Genomic DNA, 21,115 nt, shown 5'->3' with positions numbered 1-21,115 from the left:
TTGTTGGTGAGCATTATTAACAATAGAGCAAGGAAAGAGCAAGGAAAATAGGAATTGGAGAGTAGATAATACATATGACTTGGTTTTCTAGGAGTTTGAAATAAAGGAGGAGAGTATAGCTAGTGCAAGAATGATAGTTTGAGAAATAACAGTTGAGGGAATGGTGGTTAAAGTGAGAATGAAAAGCAGTAATTATGGATCATAAGAGGGGGAAAATTGAATGATGAGAGATTATCATCAGATAAAGAAATTTCAGAATTTGTTTAATGTAATTTGTTTATAGACGATCAAAAAATATTAGGGCAGAACCAACCAAACTGACTTTGTAGCAGAATTATAGCTGAGCTTTAGTCTACAACTCCTCCACATAGATCTAGAAAATTCATCAGTGAGTCATTTTTTTTTCAGTTCAGCTCATTAAAGAGAAACAGAGTTCTGTGGACGTTGAGGATAGAGCCTAGCATAAGAGGTCCTGAATTTGACACAGAAGGGCTTACACTTCTATAGGATTTGGGAATTGGTACCAACTGTCACTTCTGCCTGTTTTGGGCCACAGATCCAGGGCACACTCAGGGCAAACCTACATCTAGGGAGAAAATTAGCTTGAAACTGTGTAATGAGAAAGCAAATTCAAAAGCTAGTAGTAGCTCATGACTTGACCTTAGGAGTTGGGGGGAGCAGTGTCTAAATTTCAGCTGATTCCCACTCTTGGAACTTGCAGGGTAATAACCAAGGGAGGAATCACAGAACTAAGATGAGCCTGTGGTTCTCCTTCACCTGATTTTACTCATCTTTTTAGTATTCTTATAGTGGTTAAGTCCAACAGTAGCCAAGTAGAGCTCCAACCAAGGTTATTCTTTTAGGCATGTTGCTCAGACTGAAACCCAGGACAGATATATGCTAAAGTCAGAAGAGAAGGGCAGTGTTCAGACTTCACCCTGGATAAGACTACTGTGAGAGCATGGAAAGCTTTCATGTCTTCAGCCTGAGGAGTCCCTGAGATCCTGAAATAGCACAACATTCAGTGTTGCAGAAGGTAGCAGAAAGACCCAAGATGAACAAGTCCATTTTGGGCATTCCCTTCAGAATGGCCCTAACATTAAATATAAAGTCATGAATTTGACTGGAAGAATAATCATATAAGCAAAAAGAATCCCCCACTAAGGAGCTATTATGGTAACAAAAAGTTGCTCAAGACATAATACCAGAAGAAGAAAATGATTCTGAAATATCTATAAGCAAAGCCTCAGGGGAAAAAAAAACATAATTTGGATTCAACTAGAATTCCTAGAAGTGTTGAAATAAGAATTAGTTTAAAATATTTTATAAATGAAATGAGAATGCTAGAAGAAGAAATGGAGATTGGGTATGTACGAGAGGGATGGAAGAAAGAATTGGAAAGAGAATTAACAATTTGATACAAAATGTACAAAACTTTACTCAACTAACATACTCCATGAAAATTAGAATGGATCAAATAAAAGATAATCATTTCATGACACAGCAATATCAGAACAAAGAAGAATGAAAAAAAATTAAAGAAAATAAAAGGTGATTATAGCAAAAAAAAAAAAAAAACTACAACCCCCCTAAACAACCAACTTAGAAACTAGAGATAATTAAGAAATTACTGGACCACTTGAAAACCAGGATCAAAAGAGAGCCTGGACATCCTCTTTCAAGAAGTCATAAATCTGTTCAGATCTCTTTGAACTAGAGGACAGCATGAAAATAAAAAAAGACTCTCTTGTTTACCTCCTAGGGAAAATCCCCCAAATGAAAACTTGGGCACATTATAACCCAAATTCAGACATTTAGGTCAAAGAAAATATCTTCCAAATAGTTTAGAAATAAAATAACTGTTCAGTCAGAATCATACATTTGTTTAACAGAAATCACTACAAAGGATGATTTGAAATACAGCATTCTAGAAAATTATGATTAACTTACCCAGCAAAATTGAGTGTAACTCTACAGAAGAAAATTTGATCTTTAATGAAATAGAGGTCTTCCAAGTATTCCTGATGACAAAGACTGGACCTACATAGAAACTTTGAAGTGTAAACACAGAAGTCAAGAGCATTAAAAAGTAAATAGGAATGAACATTTATGTGAGAACTAAATAAGGATAAACTTTAATATGGATAGATGATACATAATGTCTTTTCAGAATCTGTCTTTGAGTCAATAGAGGGTGTCTAATTAGACAAGAACTTAAGAGTAGTTCTATTATGTTTTGATTATTTTAGAAGAAGGAAAGGGAGGGAAAGAGTAATATATTGGAATGAGGGAAAGGGAGATGAAAACTTGGAAAATGTATTTTATAACTAAGGTGCACAAGTCTATACAGACAAAGAGGAAGTGGGCAACACTTGAAGAAACATTACCATTGGATACAGAAACACATTTCACTAAACATGTAATAGGGGAAGGGAGGATAGGAGAGAGGACAGTTTTTAGTAGCTGTTTTTGATGTGAGAAGGAATTGGAAATTGAAGGGTGCCCATCAATTGGGGAATGGTTTAATAAATTATGGTATATGAATGTATAGAATATTGTTGTGGAAGAAAGGATGGAATTGAGTTTTTGTACCTACTATGCAAGGCACCAGACCAAAGTGCTTTACATTTAATATCTTTGTTGATCTTCATAGCAACCCTGAGAAGTAGGTAGGTCCAATTGTCCCCATTTTACAGATAAAGAAACTGAGGCAGGTAAAGGTTAAGAATCTTTTTCAAGGATCATACCATGAGTGAGTGTCTAAGGATGAATTTATTCTTAAGACTTCCTGACTTTAGATCCCGTGTATCAATCACTTCGCTGTCTCTGTAGGAAAGGAAGAGGTTGGTTTCAGAGAAACCTGAGGAGGCTCTTTTTCTGTACACCTGACATTAGATAATTTTAATTATAAATGCTTCTAGATCATCATTTAGTGAGATCTGTGCATAGAAAATTTTAATAAGTTGTATGTTCGTGTGAAATGTGAAGTATGATAATTTTTTTTAGAGAATAATTTTGAGGAGACTTCTGATCATATTTTTATATGTTTTCTGTTTTCTTTCAGACTTACAATGATGAACTTCTTGGATTTAAATAAACATGTCCCAGAGTTTCTTGATCGTTTGTGACAGTATCTGTTCTGAATTCATGGGTAAGGTTATTATTTTTTTAGAGTTTATATAAATTGATAGAATTAATACCTTGTTGAAGAAAGATCTTTCAGTTATAACTTTTTTAATTACTATTTTTCATTATTTTCCCTCTCCCCCCACCAAAACAGTAAGCAATCTGATACAGATTATTCATGCACAATCATGTTAAACCCTATTTCCATATTAGTCTTGTTGCAAAAGAAAAATCAGAACAAAAGGGACAAACCATGAGAAAGGGAAAAAAAACCCTGAAAAACAAATGAAAAACAAATGAAAATAGTATGCTTTGATCTGCATTCAGATGCCATAATTCTTTCTCTGGATGTGGATGGCATTTTCCATCCCAAGTCTTTTAGAATTGTCTTTGATCGTTGGATTGCTGAGAAATGCTAAGTGTCTTATAATTGATCATCACACAATATTGCTGTTACTGTGTACAATGTTCTGGTTCTGCTCACTTCATTCAAATGCTTGAACTTTAAGTTCTTTTGTCAAATATTATTTTGAAGGGAATTTACATGATTAAATGGATTGTGTACAGTTTAAATTATGAACCTTAAAGCCAGCATTTCCAAAAGGACCCTTTATTGAGGTTAATTATAAAGTAAATAGGTCTTTAGAGGACAGAGGTTTCTTCCCATCATAATTCTCTTTGCAGTGTAGGTGCATGGGGGAAAAGACTATAAATCAAAATTGAATTCTGGTTTTAAAAAATGCATAGAATCTGGAAACAATGACAACCAGATGCAGTTTTAGACAAATAGTATAGAATGATGCATTGGATCCCTGCTTCATACATATGCCTAACCTTTTCTATATTATTCATACCTTTCCCTTGAATGAGTAAATGATATGTTTCTTTGCTTTCTATTGAGTCACAAAACTGATTTAGTTCTGTTTTAAGCTTGACTAGGAGGGAAAGAGGTTTAGAAAACAGGAATAAGCATTACAAATTTAGTTATGATTTGTAAGTATCAGAATTAAATACTGACAACAACAATATTAGTCTGATTTTCTCTTCCACTGCCGGAAAACTTGATTGCTGTAGACAGCACCATTTCTTCTGAGTTTGTTTTCATAAGTTAACCTTGGGGATTTCTTTGTTTCTACAGTGAAATTCAAATTAGTGTTTTTAGTGCTGTACAATGGAAATTATTGTTATAGAAAGCCTATCAATGCAGTTATCATTTGGGCAGTACTATTATACTACACCTTTTTATATTTTTCAGATTCTGTTTTTTATGATTAAAAAAACAGCAAAGAGAATTTTAGTTTTCATTTGTAGGGAAGGTAAATTTCTCCTGCTGGTGGATTGATTAAGGTATTTTTTATGTTCTAAACTTGAATTCTACCTTAGCTTATTCCAAAAACATGACGTTCATAGTGATGGCATATAACTATGTATATTGACATCTATTAAGACATATAGTCATTTCATCTCTGACAAATTGCTTCATATTGGGAATACCGAACCACTGATTGTGAATTATTATATAAAGTACTATATTTTGAAATTTAAATTTAAAACATAATGGTTCCAAAATCCACTAGCTATAATCGATGTATGTCACTATTGAAAAGCTAATATTAAATTTGAAATTTTTGCTTTTTTTCTGTTAGAATTATGACATGCCATGATGCCCAGTTCTCCAGAGCAATAATTAACATTGACATGCCTTGGATGAGTTAATTGATGACCTCTGTTCTTATTCACTACAAAGAAAATATATTTATTAAATTTGGAGTAAATCATTCAAGAGGCCTGGAATTTTCAAGATGACTGATCCAATGATGGACTTTTTTGACGATGCCAATCTTTTTGGTGAGACCTTAGAGGATTTGTCAGATGATGCCTTTGTACAACCAGGACCTGTTTCACTTGTTGATGAATTGAACTTGGGCGTAGAATTTGAACCTTTGCACATAGATTCATTGAACCATGTCCAGGATACTCAAACACCACAGAAGATGACTGATTTTGAGCAGTTAAATCAGTTTGAGTCACTGAAACTTCATCAAGTTAATCAGTCATTCAATAGCCCAGTTGAAAATGTACTATCACCACATTCTCAATTTAATTGTTCCCCAGTCCATCCCCCAAACCAATCTAATGGTTTATTTCCAGATGTAGCTGATGGCAGTCCAATGTGGGGCCATCAGACTAGTGTTTCCAATCAAAATGGGTCTCCTTTTCACCAAGGACATTCACATTCTATGCAGCAAAATAAAAGCTTTGTAGCACACCCTGACTTTGCCTTATTTCAGGTTAGTGAACAACAGCAACAGTGTACATCATTACAGTCACAACAAAATAGAAATGGTAATAACCCAGGGCAAGAAACTTTAAGCCAATCTAAAAACTTTATGGAGGTTAATATTTCTAGTCCACATAGAGTCCATGTTACTCACCCATCTCAGATTACCAGTGCATCAACTTCACAACAACCTCTCTCCATGCAGCAGTTTTCTCCAACATCAAATGCTTCAGTGCATTTCTGTGGCAGTCACCAAGATGGGAATTTTAGTGGACAGTCTCCAAATATGACTCCTTGTTCGGTTAATAATTCACAACAGTTTTCTTCACATTATTCCTTCTCCAGTAATCACATATCTCCGAGCAGTCTTCTTCAGTCCTCTACAGCTCTTGCATCTAGTCATTCAACTCATACTTTATCTGATTTTACTGGAAGCAATGCTTTCATAGCTCAGACAGGGACCAAGCAGGAATCTACCCCTCATCTCTTAAACTCAAATTCATCTTTGAATTCAAATAATTTTGAAATGTTGCATTCAGCACATCCTCAGGGTAACTTCAGCTCAAAATTATCTCCTGTGCACATGAATTTCCCAGATCCTGTTGGTTCTGCTTCTCACATGGGACATTTCAATGATCACGTAGAAACAAATGGTTTTTCATCTCTTGAAGATAATTTACTTCATCAAGTAGGGTCTCAAACTGAGACTTTCACAGGACTTGATCCAGAAGATCTTCTTCAAGAGGATCTCCTTCCTCAATTTGATGATTCAGCATTTGGGCAAGATAGTTCAAGTCATGTCTTAGAACATGACCTTGATCAACAACTTACCCCACAACTTTTAACACAACCTCCGGATATGACTCGAACTCATTCTCAGACTCAAGTTCACTCATGGCATTTGTCAGTTTCTAATCATCAGCACTTACATGACAGAGAGCATTCATCCTTACAACACCAGGTATGTAGCTTTCAGCTTTCCTTTTTTTTTTTTTTAAACAATTTTTGGGCAGTCAAGATCTTACAATGGATTTTAATAATTTCTTTTTTTCTAGAAGCATTCAGTGTCATTCAGTCTTTCTAGTTTTGGGGTTTGGGTTGTTTTAGTTCTCAGCTGCTATTAAATAAATTTTATTATCATAAACTTTAACTTGGAAATGATTCATTGATTCTCTCATAGCAATAAACACACTAAACTCTTGGCATCTATTATTTAAAGGACATAATTTTAAGACTAACTTTCAATTTATAAGTGAATTATATCTTTCTGATATGTTATTAAGAATTTTGAGTTGCTTTATATGCAATGTTAATCCATGAGGTGCCATCACACACACACACACACACACACACACACACACACACACACACACACAGTACATTTAAAATAAAAGCAATCCCATTTTTTTTATTTTTTTAAAAAGCACTGGTGTGCTTCAAAATGTCTCAAACTGTATCTTTCCATGGGATTAAGTTCTAGGTCGAATGTGAATGAAATTTGTAGATATAGAATTATTTAAATAAGACAAACATGCCCTTGTACTGTATCATACTTAACAGTTTTTTTCATGTGACTTCAAGTTCTGATAATTTAGTTTCTGCTTAAGGGAATTCTATGGGGATTTGATTAAATGAACATTAGATGTAATAGTAAATAGAGCATTGAGCCTGTAGTCAGGGAGGCTTGAGTTCAAATGCACCCTTGCACAATTACTAGTTGTGACACTGAGCAGTTCACTTAGCCTCAATTTCTTCATATGTAAATTGGGGACAACATATAACACCTACTTTTCGGGGTTGTGAGGATCAAAGGAAATAATTGTAAAGCACTTAGCACAGTGCTCATAGAGACCAAATGTAAGCTATTATTACTGATAGAAACACAGTTTCTTCTCTAGTTTGATAAACCATTCCTTTCTTCACCCCCATCCCTACCTTCAGTATAACTCAGTTGTTGAACTTTAGGTTTTGCAGCCTTCTTTATTAATTTTATTTTTCTAATGTCTTATGCACCTTTTAATTCAAGTTAGACTTCTATTTTGTTGTTGTTGTTGTTGTTTGGTTGAGTTTTTTCCAAGGCATTGGTGTCAGTGTCTTGCCCAAAGTCACACAGCTAGTAAGTGAATATTTCAGGCCAGATTTGAACTCAAGTTCTCCTGCCTTCTGAGCTGGTGCTCTTGTCTACTTTGCTATCCAACTGTCCCTACTATTTGTTTTTGTATATATATGTTTTCATAGTTAATAAACAATAATAAATCTTTGAGCCTTTTAAATGTATAAGATTTATTGAAGGAAACTTGTAAAGAGTTTAACTCTATGGCAATCCCTACTTAAGTGAACATGCTGTCTAGGGGAAATACCTCCTGGCTAACTAGTCACTTGTAGATTCATTACCCTCCCTAATAACTGTTTTCGATGTCTCTGTATAGAGGGTTGAAGAAAAAAATAATTGCTTAGGAATGATACTTATAATATTTACTAAATTTTTCCCTTTTATTTATGTTTCTTTTCACTTGGGGCAAAAAATAGCACCAGGTGTAATAGAACAACAAGAAATCTGTGCTAATTATTAAAAGCAGTTCCTGTGTTATACAATTAAACACAGAATTTTACTACTTTAAAAAAGATAGTGGGGAGTTGTAGCAATTATTCTAAAATGCAAGCATAAACAAGAAATGCAACTTATTTGAAAGAAATAATGCAGATTTAAGCTCATGTGTATTCATTGTTTCCTATCAATTTGTAATTGAAAGACATTTTGTAGAGCATAAAGCTTTATACTTTTTTCTCTGTAACATCTTAAGACTTTTTTATTTTATGAATTGAAAATAATTTTAGAGACATTATAGGATCTGCTGTTTGAAAATATAAGATTTTAAAATTTCTATTTAAGTGCTACAGTGAAAATGGTATATGGTATAGTGTTATATAAGGGTTTCAAAGAAGTAAATACCATTTTTAAAGTATATCCATCCCTACAATTTTGTTAGTCATTGGTCATTTGTGGGTGTAATGTTTTCATATGCTTGTCATAATTATATTTTTCTCATTTCTTCTGAAGAGATGAGTTATTAAATGTTTCCCATTACTCAAAATTTTTCTTAAATTTTAGAAAAAGCAAACCTGAGCAGTTTATGGTGAAGTAAAGCATATTTTTTTCTTTTACTACGGTAGATGTGGGGAATTGGAGAGTATAACAGTTACATAGTAAAGTAGCTCTATACTTAAATTGATTTAAAATGTGCCTACATTTTACTGATATGTTTAGCTGGTAGACCTGAAATTTTATTTACTGCTCACGTAGGCATTTAAATTTAAAACATGGAGATTATATAATCTGTTTTGTTGTGCTTTTAAAGTCATCTTCACTTTTGCGATCTTTATACTTCATTGACATATTTCAAAGAAGCTGAGACACTATAAACACTTGGGTTAGCTTATTGACTACCAACGGACATTAAGTGCCTACTGTGTTCAAGAAACCATGTTAAGTGGAAATAAATAATCCTTTAGAATACTCTTAAAGACTTCCAACTGTGAACTATTTCATTTTCTTCAGATGAACTCTAAAGATCCCAAGACTGAATCCAGTTTCATTTCTTTTTAAACTGTTATGTTGATGAGACAGAAACTTGCATTTTTATAAAGCTTCTTACAGCTTAAAAGCCAGTACCTCAGTCACCTGAGTTTTTTGGGAACTTTTTACAGTGGGACCCCTTTTATTATCTCCCTAATTCCCTTAATTACAACTTCCAGAGCTATGACATATTTTATAAGATCACAGTAAAAAAAAAATTAATCAACAACATAAAAATTAAGGTATATCTAATATTTTGAATATTTAAAGGACATTCTAGAAGACAGAGTTTTGTTTGTTTCAAAGACCAAAACTAGGATCAGTGGGGTAGGCAGATTTAGGGAAAAATCAGAATCAGAAGCTCTCCAGATTTTGACAGCTAGATCATTGAGTTAAACCTAGTAGGATGAAATTTAATAAGAATGAATCCAAGGCCATATATTTGACTAATTTCACAAGACAAGAGAGACATATCTAGATGGTAGTTCATTTGAAAAATATCTGCAGTTTTAGTGAACTGCCAGCTCATTAAAAGTATCAACCAAAAGACAAAACAAAAACTAATGTTTCATTGTTTGATGAGAAACATTGTGTCTAGGACCTAGGATTTGATAGTACCATTGTATTCTCCCTAGTCAGAAATTTGACTTATATTCAGTCCTGGGAACCACATTTTATTTTATTATTTTAGTTTATTTTATTTTTGCAAGGCAAATGGGGGTAAGTGGTTTGCCCAAGGCTACACAGCTAGGTAATTATTAAGTGTGTGAGGCCGGGAGGCTGGATTTGAACTAAGGTACTCCTGACTCCAGGGCTGGTGCTCTGTCCACTGTGCCACCTAGCTGCCCCATTTTATTTTTAATTAAAGATTTTATTTATTTGGGGTTCCACAATTTTTCCCCTAATCTCCCCCCCCACCCCCTCCACAGAAGGCAATTTGTCTGTCTTTACATTGGTATACATTGATCCAAATTGAGTATGATGAGACAGAAATCATATACTTAAGGAAGAAACATAAAGTACAAGAGATAGCAAGATCAGACAATAAGATATCAGTTTTTTTTCTAAATTTAAGGTAATAGTCCTTGGTCTTTGTTATAACTCCACAGTTGTTTCTCTGGATACAAATGGTATTCTCCATTGCAGACAGCCCCAAATTGTCCCTGATTGTTGTACTAATGGAATGACTTGAGTCATCAAGGTTGATCATTGCCCCCATGTTGCTATTAAGGTGTACAGTGTTTTCCTGGTTCTGTGCATCTCACTCAGCATCAGTTCATGCAAATCCCTCCAGGCTTCCCTGAAATCCCATGCCTCCTGGTTTCTAACAGAACAATAGTGTTCCTTGATGTACATAACACAGTTTGCTAAGCCATTCCCCAATTGCAGGACATTTACTTGATTTCCAATTCTTTGCCACCACAAACCCGGCTGCTATGAATATTTTTGTACAAGTAGTGTTTTTACTCTTTTTCATCATCTCTTCAGAGTACAGACCCAGTAGTGGTATTGCTGGATCAAAGGGTATGCACATTTTTGTTGCACTTTGGGCATAGGCCCAAATTTCTCTCCAGAAAGGTTGGATGAGTTCACAGCTCCACCAACAATATGTCCCAGATTTCCCACAATCCTTCCTACAATGATCATTATCCTTTGTGGTCATATTGGCCAGTCTGAGAGGTGTGAGGTGGTACCTCAGAGAAGCTTTAATTTGCATTTCTCTAATAAGTAATGATTTAGAGCAATTTTTCATATGACTATGGATTGCTTTGATCTCTTCATCTGCAAATTGCCTTTGCATATCCTTTTGACCATTTGTCAATTGGGGAATGGATTTTTTTTTTAAATATGACTCAGTTCTCTGTATATTTTAGAAATGAGTCCTTTGTCAGAAACATTAGTTGTAGAGATTGTTTCCCAGTGTACTACATTTCTTTTGATCTTGGTTACAGTGGTTTTGTCTATGCAAAAGCTTTTTAATTTAATGTAATTGAAATCATCTAGTTTGTTTTTAGTGATGTTCTCCATCTCTTCCTTAGTCATAAACTAGCTCCCTTTCCATAGATCTGACAGGTAAATTAGTCCTTGATCTTCTAATTTGTTTATAGTATTGTTTTTTTAATGTATAAATCCTATATCCATTTGAATCTTATCTTGATATAGGGTGTGAGGTGTTGGGCTAATCTAACTTTCTTCCAAACTAACTTCCAATTTTCCCAGCAGTTTTTATCAGAGGGAGAGTTTTTATCCCAATAGCTGGACTCTTTGGGTTTATCAAACAACAGATTACTATAATCATTTCCTGCTATTGCACCTAGTCTGTTCCACTGGTCCACCACTCTATTTCTTAGCCAATACCAGACAGTTTTGATGACTGATGCTTTATAATATAATTTTAGATCAGGTAGGGCTGAGCCTCCTTTTTTTGTACTTTTTTTTTTCAGTAAATCCCTGGAAATTCTTGAATTTTTATTTCTCCATATGAATTTATTTATAACTTTTTCTAACTCAAAGTAATTTTTTTTGGAATTTTGATTGGTATGGCACTAAACAGGTAGTTTAGTTTGGGTAGAATTGTCATTTTTTACTTTATTAGCTCTGCCTAGCTATCCATGAACAGTTGATGTTTGCCCAGTTATTTAAATCTGATTTAGTTTGTGTGAGAAGTGTTTTATAATTGTTTTCAAAAAGTTTCTGGGTCTGCCTTGGCAAATCTCCCAGGTATTTTATATTGTCTGAGGTTACTTTGAATGGGATTTCTCTTTCTAGCTCTTCCTCCTGTGTCTTGCTAGTCATATATAGAAAAGTTGAGGATTTATGAGGGGTTTATTTTATATCCTACAACTTTGCTAAAATTGCTAATTTGTTTCCATTAGTTTTTTGGATGATTTCTTGGAATTCTCTGGGTATACCATCATGTCATCTGCAAAGAGTGAGAGCTTTGTTTCCTCCTTCCCAATTCTAATTCCTTCAATTTCTTTGTCTTCTCTAATTGCTGAAGCTAACATTTGGTGATACTGGGCATCCTTGTTTCACCCCTGATCTTATTGGGAATGCCTCTAGCCTCTCCCCATTGAATATAATGCTTGTTGATGGTTTCAGATAGATACTGCTTATTATTCTAAGGAACAGTCCATTTATTCCTGCACTCTCTAGTGTTTTTAGTAGGAATGGGTGCTGTATTTTGTCAAAAGCTTTTTCTGCATCTTTTGATATGATCATATGATTTCTGATAGGTTTGTGTTGATATAATTGATTATACTAACAGTTTTCATAATATTGAACCAACCCTGCATTCCTGGGATGAATCCTACTTAGTCAAAATGTATTACCCTAGTGATAGCTTGTGGTAATTGTTTTCCTACGATTTTATTTAAGATTTTTGCATCTATATTCATCAGGGAGATAGGTCTATAATTTTCTTTCTCTGTTTTAACTCTTCCTGGTTTAGGTATCAGCACCATATTGGTTAGTTTCATAGAAAGAGTTAGGCAGAGGGGAGGCACATTTTAGATTAAATAGTGGTAAACTGAAAGTATTCAGAGATGAGTAAATGGGATGGTGAAAGACCTTGAAATAATACTATATAAAGATAAGATGAAGATTTGGAGCTATTTAGGCTGAAGAAGAGACTACTTGTTGATGGTAGAAGAAGGAGAATGATTAGCCAAAGGATAATTAGCTATACTCAAGTATCTGGAGTTACAAGAGATTAAAGAAAAGAGATTGGAATTGTTTTGCTTAGTCATGAGGATCATGACTAGGAAAAATTGAGGGATGTTACAGAGAGGCAGATTTAGGCTTGATATAAAGAGACTTTTCCCAGTACTTAAAAACTATCCCAAACGTGAGATGCTCTCTTGGAAGTTAATGGATCTCCTATTAACAATAGAGCTCTTCAATCAAAAGATAGAAAATGTTTTCTCACAAATGTCACAGTATTTCGTTTTAGAACCAGAAGGGACTTTAGAGACCATCTAGTATGGTGTCCCTTCTTTTATAGATGAAAAAATTATAACCCAGAGAAATTAAATGACTTATCTAAAGTCTCACTGGTTAGTAAGTGTAAGAGACATAATTTGAATCTAGTTCATCTGACTCTATTGTTAGTGCTCTTCTCACTGTACTCTGCTTCCTAATGTAATTCATATTCAGTTTTGGGTCCTTTGTGGGAGTGAGGGAATTGGGACTGAGCTATATTCCATCAGAATTGGATGACTGCTATGATCCTTTCCACTTTCCAACTCAGAGTCTGTGATTCCTAACATTTAGGGTTATCAGTTGAAGAGGATACCCTGGGAAGAGGTAGGAAGCTTCCTGTTTCCACAAATATTTCAAGTATTAATTTGCTGGATGACTATCTGTCAAGAATTTCTACATTGAATGAGTTTGGAGTATTAGATTTAAATTCTATGTTTCTATGATCTTGATTTTGATTCAGTATGTAAAAATAATCGCTAAATTTTTTGTGATACTAATTGATTGAATATGAGTAAACAAAGTAGAGAAATCACATTGGGGAAAGAAGTGCTGTGGTTAAATGAATGTTCCTTATACTTAAAATTTAGACTGAAGCATCACAATTTTAAAAAATTTAACTGCTTTTGATAGAAATATTTCTTAAAATATTTGATAAGCTTGAAATTTAAGTATCTTATTGTTGTCTTGGGTTGGTGTTGCCAATGAAAGATTGAGAGACCTTGAATGATGAAAGAATTCACACACAGCCTTGGGATTATAAAACTGACTAGGATGTATTTTGCAAGACTACAAAGTATACAGATTAAAATCTTCTCCTGGAGAAGCAGCAAGCACTTTGAGGATAGACTAGGCGAGGTGAGAGTGAGAGAGAGAGAGAGAGAGTGAGAGAGAGAAAGAGAGAGAGAGAGTCAGAGAGACAGAAAGAAAGAGAAAAAGATAGCTATAAGGACTGGCTTAGTCCTATCACATGGCATAGGGGTCCATGGTTCTACAACAGGCCTAGGCCAGGAGTATATGGCCTAAGCTAGAAAGAAAGAGAGAGATAGCCATCCTTGCAAGGCAAGAGTAGGGTGAAGAAGAAAGAAAAGGCTGCACTTCTCTTCCAGATGACTTAAATGCACTTCTGCAGTGGGTTCGGACAAGGGTGGTGCTTGGGGAGTAGTATAGTGCCTTGACTTCAGGTATTCTCTCCAATAGGCGAGCTACTTACTGGTCCTTCTTCTTCCAAGGTGTGTGACTTCTAAGTCCCAACACATCATTTCCTGTCTCACCAGCACAAACTTGACCCATCAATGACCAAGGTCAGATAGCCTGGAAACCAGAAGCTGGAAGAAGGGGAATGAGCTAAGGCTGTTCCCATCTAGATGAATTCACATTTTTAACAATGGAATCACTTTGAACAGCAGAGTTCCCCAGATAAGCACAGACAATATTTTTCTTTCCACAAAATTTGTTTCAAATCACAACATCTCCTATGTTCATAACTCCCTGCATCATTATGAATACTCAAAAGATGTTAGCATAGGGATTTCTTTCCACCAAATCCAATTAAATACTAGTGAATTGCCCAAGAAACATAAAGGTTAAGTAATTTGCCTAAGGTCACTCAACTGGTATGTTTCAGTTAGATTTTAAACTAGATCTTATTGACTCTAAGCCTAGCATTATCTATTATACTATGGTGCTTCTACAATAAAATGACAATACTTAATATAATTTAGCCTTTTCTTACTATGTAGGTTACAGTTAAGACTTTTATAATCATCATCAAGTATTTATTTTAGTGTTTACTGTTTGAAGTAGAATATCAACTATTTTACTAGGCTGTAATATATTGCTTTATTCAGAGACCATTGGCAGACTCACAGGACAGTTTTTTCTTTGTTAAATGACTTTTGGTTTCTGCCTTGTTGTTTTAGTATTCATATTAATAGTTGTCATTTCTTGTTGTTGCCCTGGATTTTCTTTGATACCTCAAAGTTTCCATCCTTTGTAAAGGTATATTTTGTTAACAGGGAAACTAAACAAGCTTTTAAAATTGGTATGTTTAATTTTTTAGAACAATATTATTGAGAATCTACCAGCTTCTAATTTGGCTTTTGTTGTGTTCATTAAATAGATTTATTTCATAGTCTCTGAGTGGTCCCATGAATACTTTCCTTTTTTTCCTTGGGTTTAGAAGGGGGTCATTGCCAAATTTGGAAGTAACATTAAATTTCAAGTAAAGGTCAGATGTTTTACTTGTACCAGAAAGAAGTTTTGAGGAATGAGAACTAACTTCTTGATCCTGGCAATCATGATAACAATCACTGGTCACTTTACCAAAGTGGATTTAAAAACTCCCAGAGTGAATGCTTTTGTCAGACAGAATAGTATTTATGGAAGCATTGAGCAGTTTGATTATTATTATTTTGATATTCTTATTCAGTCTTGTAGATCTGATCTTAGTTTTGTTGATGATAGCCTTTCTGACCCAACTCATGTGCTAATAAAAGATGCTAAGTGCCAAGACATGTCACCTCAGGCTAACCTCAATGTTTTTTTTCAGGTCAGCTTTTGGGGTACCAGTGACTGGTGACCTTTCCCTTTTGGTCACAACAGTGACATCATCTGTCCTTTTCCTGTCTACATTCAGTGGACACTAGCACCTGCAGTTCTCATTTCTCCTGGACCCAGTCTAAACCATAATATAAAAGCCATTATATAGTAGTTCACGATTTCTTCTGCCTTGGGAAATAGAGCATGTGAGAATAAATAATAACACCTGTATACCACGGCAGCATTTCTCATACTACTGAGGTCTATGTCAAGCTGTTCAAGCTGCTCCTTAGCCAGATACTGTGTTTTTAAAGTATTTTGGTCTCTGAATCACAATTCAAAGGTAGACCATAATAAATGCATTTTGAATTCCCATCCTTATCCTGGCATGGAATATAATGCTTGATGAAGTCCTTCTAGGACTTGTACCAATAAAACCTTTATGTTATACTTATCACTGATAGACTTGACAAAGATTGAGGATTTATACATAGCCTGGAATGCAAAATAACCATAAGCAGAGGTTTAAGAGAAGACTGACTGCATTTCTACAGAGGTGATAGCCTCTACTACCTCTTCCTTGTTCATTGAGCACCTAGACTAAATTTTAATACATAATGTGGGTTATCCCTCCCTCATATTTGAAAACTATGAATTAAAAGGATAATCCTTAGGGAACTCTTTATCTTTTCAAAGTCTCTGCTGCTATTAGTACTTTCTAAGACAGTGAGCCCAGTGTCTCATGGTTGTGAACAGAGAATTATAGGTAGAACATTTTGCTTCTAAGGTTAACTGATAGAAATTGCCAACAATTTTATTCTTAAGTCAATAGACTCTGAGGCTGGAGAGGAGAAGCATTTATATTCTATGTGCCAGGCAGTGTGTTAATGCTTTACAAATATTATTACATTGGTACTTACAACAACTTTGGGAGGGAGGGGCTGTTATTTTTCCTATATTACATCTGAGGAAACTGAGGCAGACAAAAGTTAAGGGACTTGTACAGGCTCACATAGTGTCTTAAAATCTGATTTGAACTCATATTTTCCTGATTCCAGGCCCTGTGCTCTATTCATTGTATCTGTCACCTAGCTGCCTCAACACAGGGTATCTTTGCATAGCCCTATTCCTCCTCCCTCCCATTAAATAAAATGTATGGGTTTTATGACTATTTTTTTCCACTCATCAAAAGATTTTTTTTTACTTGTTTTTGTATTTGCATGTTTGATCTGTTAACTTATTTGACAACTGGATGAGTGGCATGCTATTATACTCTCCATTTTTTTATTGACAGTTTTTTAGTTTATTAATAAAACTTGTTTTGCTGTAAAAGAAATGTATCAACAAATACCCAACAAGATTATATTTAGTTTATTGACACTTAGTAGGATGGAATTTAAGAATCCCTTGAGGGTCCAAGTTGCAATAATTAATGCAGTATAATTTTTATCCATAGACAAAATATAGAATAGTAGAAACAATTTCAAAGCAAAATTTTAATATAAGTTCATAATTACTTGTATTATAATTTTGTTTTCAGATAGGATAAATTATAGTAAAATTGTTTTTTAAAATGATAGCAATCAACACACCTGATCATTCTAATGTTTAACTCAAAAGAAAGAATATATCTTTTCATTTTGACAGTATAGTTCTAAGATTGACGTGCATTTAATTGGTTTTATTACTCTGATCTTATTGGTACTATTATAGTTATTTTGCTTTCTTTACATCATTTCAGAGTTAGTCAATTTCTAGGACATAATCTGAATCTGTCATTCTTTCTGATGCTATAATATTCCATTCTGTTCATAAATCCCAACTTCTGCTACTCTTTTAATTCAATGAGCATATATTTTGTTTCTAGGTTTTTTTATTATCATAAATAATTCTACTAGGAATCTTGCTGTCCATATTTACCTTTCTTTTTCTTTGCTGTCCATGACCCTTCTTGGCATACAGCCGCAGTCTCATTGTAACATTTAAAAAGCCCTTTTTAATCTTTTAAAGTTTTTAAATGTTTCCTTTTTTTTAAAAAAAAAAATGCAGATCACTTACACATTATCTTAGTAGTTCCCTTTTATCTTGAACCCCAAAATATCCTTTTGTTTGAGGAAGCTTGTTCATGATCTTGATTTATTTTTTAATTCCTAATCCTAGGTAAGGAAAACAATCAGAGAGGTATAATTGATGGTGATTAGATTATCATGACAAGGTTAACAGTTTTTCCAGACCTTTAGCAAGTGTTCAAAAGCAAGTAGATATAAGTTTAATTTTTCCTCATAGTGGGTGATAAGTTGAGTAACTGCCACTGTTGCTCTTTGAATGTATTGAAAATTTAATCTTTGATGCATTAGTATGTTTTCTTTTTAAATGGAATGAAAAGCCCTAAAATAACTATGCAATACCATTTTCCCCCCCTTTAGATAATGAATTTTTTTGGATATTGGAGAATTACTGTTTTGGATTTTTTTTTGTTTTTTTGTTTTTTGGGGGGTTTTTTTGCAAGGCAGTGGGGTTAAGTGACTTGCCCAAGGCCACATAGCTAGGTAATTATTAAGTGTCTGAGGTCAGATTTGAACTCAGGTACTCCTGACTCCAGGGCTGGTGCTCTACCCACTGCTCCACCTAGCTGCTCCTAGAACTTCTTTTGATATTTAAAAAGTGTGAGGGAAAATTAACTGCCTTTAATATTTAAAAGTGTGAGGGTGTAAAATTCTCCTAGGTTTAGAGTAATAATGACAATTCTTTAATAGAACATCTCCTTTGCTGATCTTTTTTTTTTGAGTTGCTTTATTTGGAAATCATATTTCAACATATTAATATTGTTTTAAAAGTTTTACTAATCTTTCTGAAGTATCTGCATACCTATTGATATAATATGGATTTATAACTCATTACTTTAACTGTTTTGCAAAAGTATTAGCTTTCTGATCATCAAAATTATCAATTTGGTAGTAGAAAACAACTCCAGCATTATAAGACCAACCTAATTTCATAATTTAACTTGAAAATTATGGCTTACTTCCCTATTTGAAAGAAAATTGTGATTTTTTCCTTGTAAGATCATTACAAGGGATAATTGAATAATACCAAAAGTGTTTTTAAGGTAGTGAGCATAGAGAATAGAGAGCAGTTCACCTTGGATTCAGGAAGGATTCAAATTCTATCTCTGACTTTTGAGGCTGGATCACTTAGTACTCCCAGACAACTCTTTAAATTGCAAATTAGATACAGATCTACTTTAGTCTCAGGGTTTTTCCTTATTTTGGAGTACCTCACAAAATAAAATAAATCACAGGTCAAATTTTATAAAATATTCTATTGCATAGATGTGGAATTGACATGACTTTTTAGATCTGATTATAATTTACCTTAATTGTAGTAGAGAAGTCTGTTCCTTGGCAAAATAACAAGAGATGATTTAGTTAAAATACCATAATCAGGAAGGAATCTATATCAGTAGAAAGAGCACTGGACTTGTAATCAGACAACTTGTATTTACGTCATTACTGCCTCTTATGAGCTTTTTTGACCTTAGTACTTCTATTTTCTTTTTTTCTTTTTTTTTAGGATTAAATTTATTTTTTGATTCTCATTTTGTACAAATGTTTTTTTACATTAATAAAATATTCTTGTTTACAAGTAAACAAAATACCTCCCCCCCATGAATATAGATAGACTTGCTTGGGCAGAAAAAAATAAAGGGGAGAGGAAAAAAATTAACATTAAAAAAAAATAGTAATAATTGTAGGTATGGCCAGGTGGTGCAATGGATGAAGCACCAGCCCTGGAGCCATGAGCACCCGAGCCCATATCCAGCCTCGTAGACCCAACAATCACCCAGCTGTGTGACATGCAAGCCACCCGATCCCTACTGCCCTGCAAAAACCAAAAAGAACAAAAAAAAAGAAAGAAAAAAGAAAAAGAAAAAAAAGACCCAAAATAAAATAAAATAGCAACAATAGTAGGGGTGGCTGGGTAGCAGACAGAGCATTGGCCCCTTGAGCCAGGAGCACCTGGGTCCAAATCCAGCCCCAGACACCCAAAGATCACCCTGCTATGTGGCCCCAGGCAGGCCACCCAGCCCCACTTGCCCTGCACCCTCCCCCAAATAACAATAATAATAACAAAAAATGTGCTTCAGTCTTTGTTCCAACACTAACAACTCTGTCACGGGTGGATCACATTCTTTATGGTAAGTCCATCACAAAAGTTACTTCCGTATTTTTCCATTGCTGATTGCAACTCCCTCCTTTCTTATTTCTCCACTACCATGTACTATATTTTCTCTCTCCTTTCACTCTGACTCTGCTGTAGGGTCGCCGAGTGGCGCAGCAGACAGATCCCTGGTCCTGGGGCCAAGAAGCCCTGAGCCCCCATACCACCCCCTTAGGCCCAGAATCCACCTGGCCCTGTGGTCCTAGGCAGGCCTTCCAATCCCAGCCCCTTGCAAGAAGTAAAAAAGAAAATGTGTTATATCTGACCACTCTCCCCCCATGGTCCATCCTCTCCTCCTTTATTCATATCCCCACCCCTTCCCCCTGCTCCCCCCTCCTTCTTACTCCAGATGTCTATACCCCATTGAGTATATATGCTGTTTCTTCTAGCCATCTCTGATGAGAGCAAAGGTTCCCTCATTCCCCCTTGCCTCCCCCCTTCCATATCATTGCAATAGCTCATTGTAATAAAACAAATCTTATTGTGTGAAATATCTTGGCCTATTCCCCCTCTCCTTTTTCTTTCTCCCATTCCATTTCCCTTTTTTTCAATTGACTCCATTTTTACACCATATTTTATCTTCGAATTCAGCTTTCTCCTGTGCTTCAACTATAAAAGCTCCCTCAACCTGCTCTATTAACTGAGAAGGTTCATATGAGTATTATCAGTGTCATTTTTCTATGCAGGAATACATGCAGTTCATCTTCATTATGTCCCTCATATTTCCCCCCTCTCCTCTAATCTCCATGCTTCACCTGAGTCCTGTATCTGAAGATCAAACCTTCTGTTCAGCTCTGGCCATTCCAACAGGAACATTTGAAATTCCCCTGGTTCATTGAAAGTCCATCTTTTCCTGGAAGAGGACATTCAGCCTTGCTGAGTAGTTGATTCTTGGCTACATTCTAACTTCTTTTGCCTTCCAGTATATTATATTCTAAGCCCTAGGAGCTTCCAATGTAGTTGCTGTTAAGTCCTGTGTGATCCTGACTGCAGCTCCACGATATCTGAACTGTGTCCTTCTGGCTGCTTGTAATATTTTCTCTTTGACTTGGGAGTGCTGGAATTTGGCTATAATATTCCTAGGGGTTGGTTTTTGGGGATCTCTTTCTCAGGGGGATCGGTGGATTTTCTCTATTTCTATTTTTCCCTCTGCTTCTAGAATATCAGGGCAATTTTCCTGTAGTAATTCTTTGAAAATGATGTCAAGGCTCTTTTCCTGATCATGACTTTCAGGTATTCCAATAATTTTTAAATTATCTTTCCTAAGTCTGTTTTCCATATCAGTTGTTTTTTCCATGAGATATTTCACATTTTTCTTCTACTTTTTCATTTTTTTGTTTTGAAGTATTGATTCCTGATTTCTGCTAAATTCATCAATCTCCCTGAATTCT

At 34.8% G+C, this 21,115-nt stretch overlaps 1 protein-coding gene across 8 annotated transcripts in view; it reads left to right on the top strand.

Annotated features, from left to right (window-relative positions):
• CHD9 (chromodomain helicase DNA binding protein 9) overlaps positions 1-21,115 on the top strand; it is a 243,152-nt gene that overhangs the window by 47,935 nt on the left and 174,102 nt on the right. For all 8 annotated transcript variants that reach the window (XM_074211321.1, XM_074211323.1, XM_074211320.1 and 5 more), the window contains exons 2-3: positions 3,065-3,151; positions 4,773-6,368. In XM_074211321.1, the coding sequence (XP_074067422.1) occupies positions 4,929-6,368 (1,440 nt within the window). In that variant the 5' untranslated portion in view covers positions 3,065-3,151; positions 4,773-4,928. The remainder of the gene's footprint in view (positions 1-3,064; positions 3,152-4,772; positions 6,369-21,115) is intronic.

The sequence above is a fragment of the Macrotis lagotis genome, chromosome 1, assembly GCF_037893015.1.
Source record: "Macrotis lagotis isolate mMagLag1 chromosome 1, bilby.v1.9.chrom.fasta, whole genome shotgun sequence".
Classification (NCBI taxonomy): domain Eukaryota; kingdom Metazoa; phylum Chordata; class Mammalia; order Peramelemorphia; family Peramelidae; genus Macrotis; species Macrotis lagotis.
The sequence above is the reverse complement of the archived record's forward strand: the minus strand, read 5'-3'. Positions and strand labels throughout refer to the sequence as shown.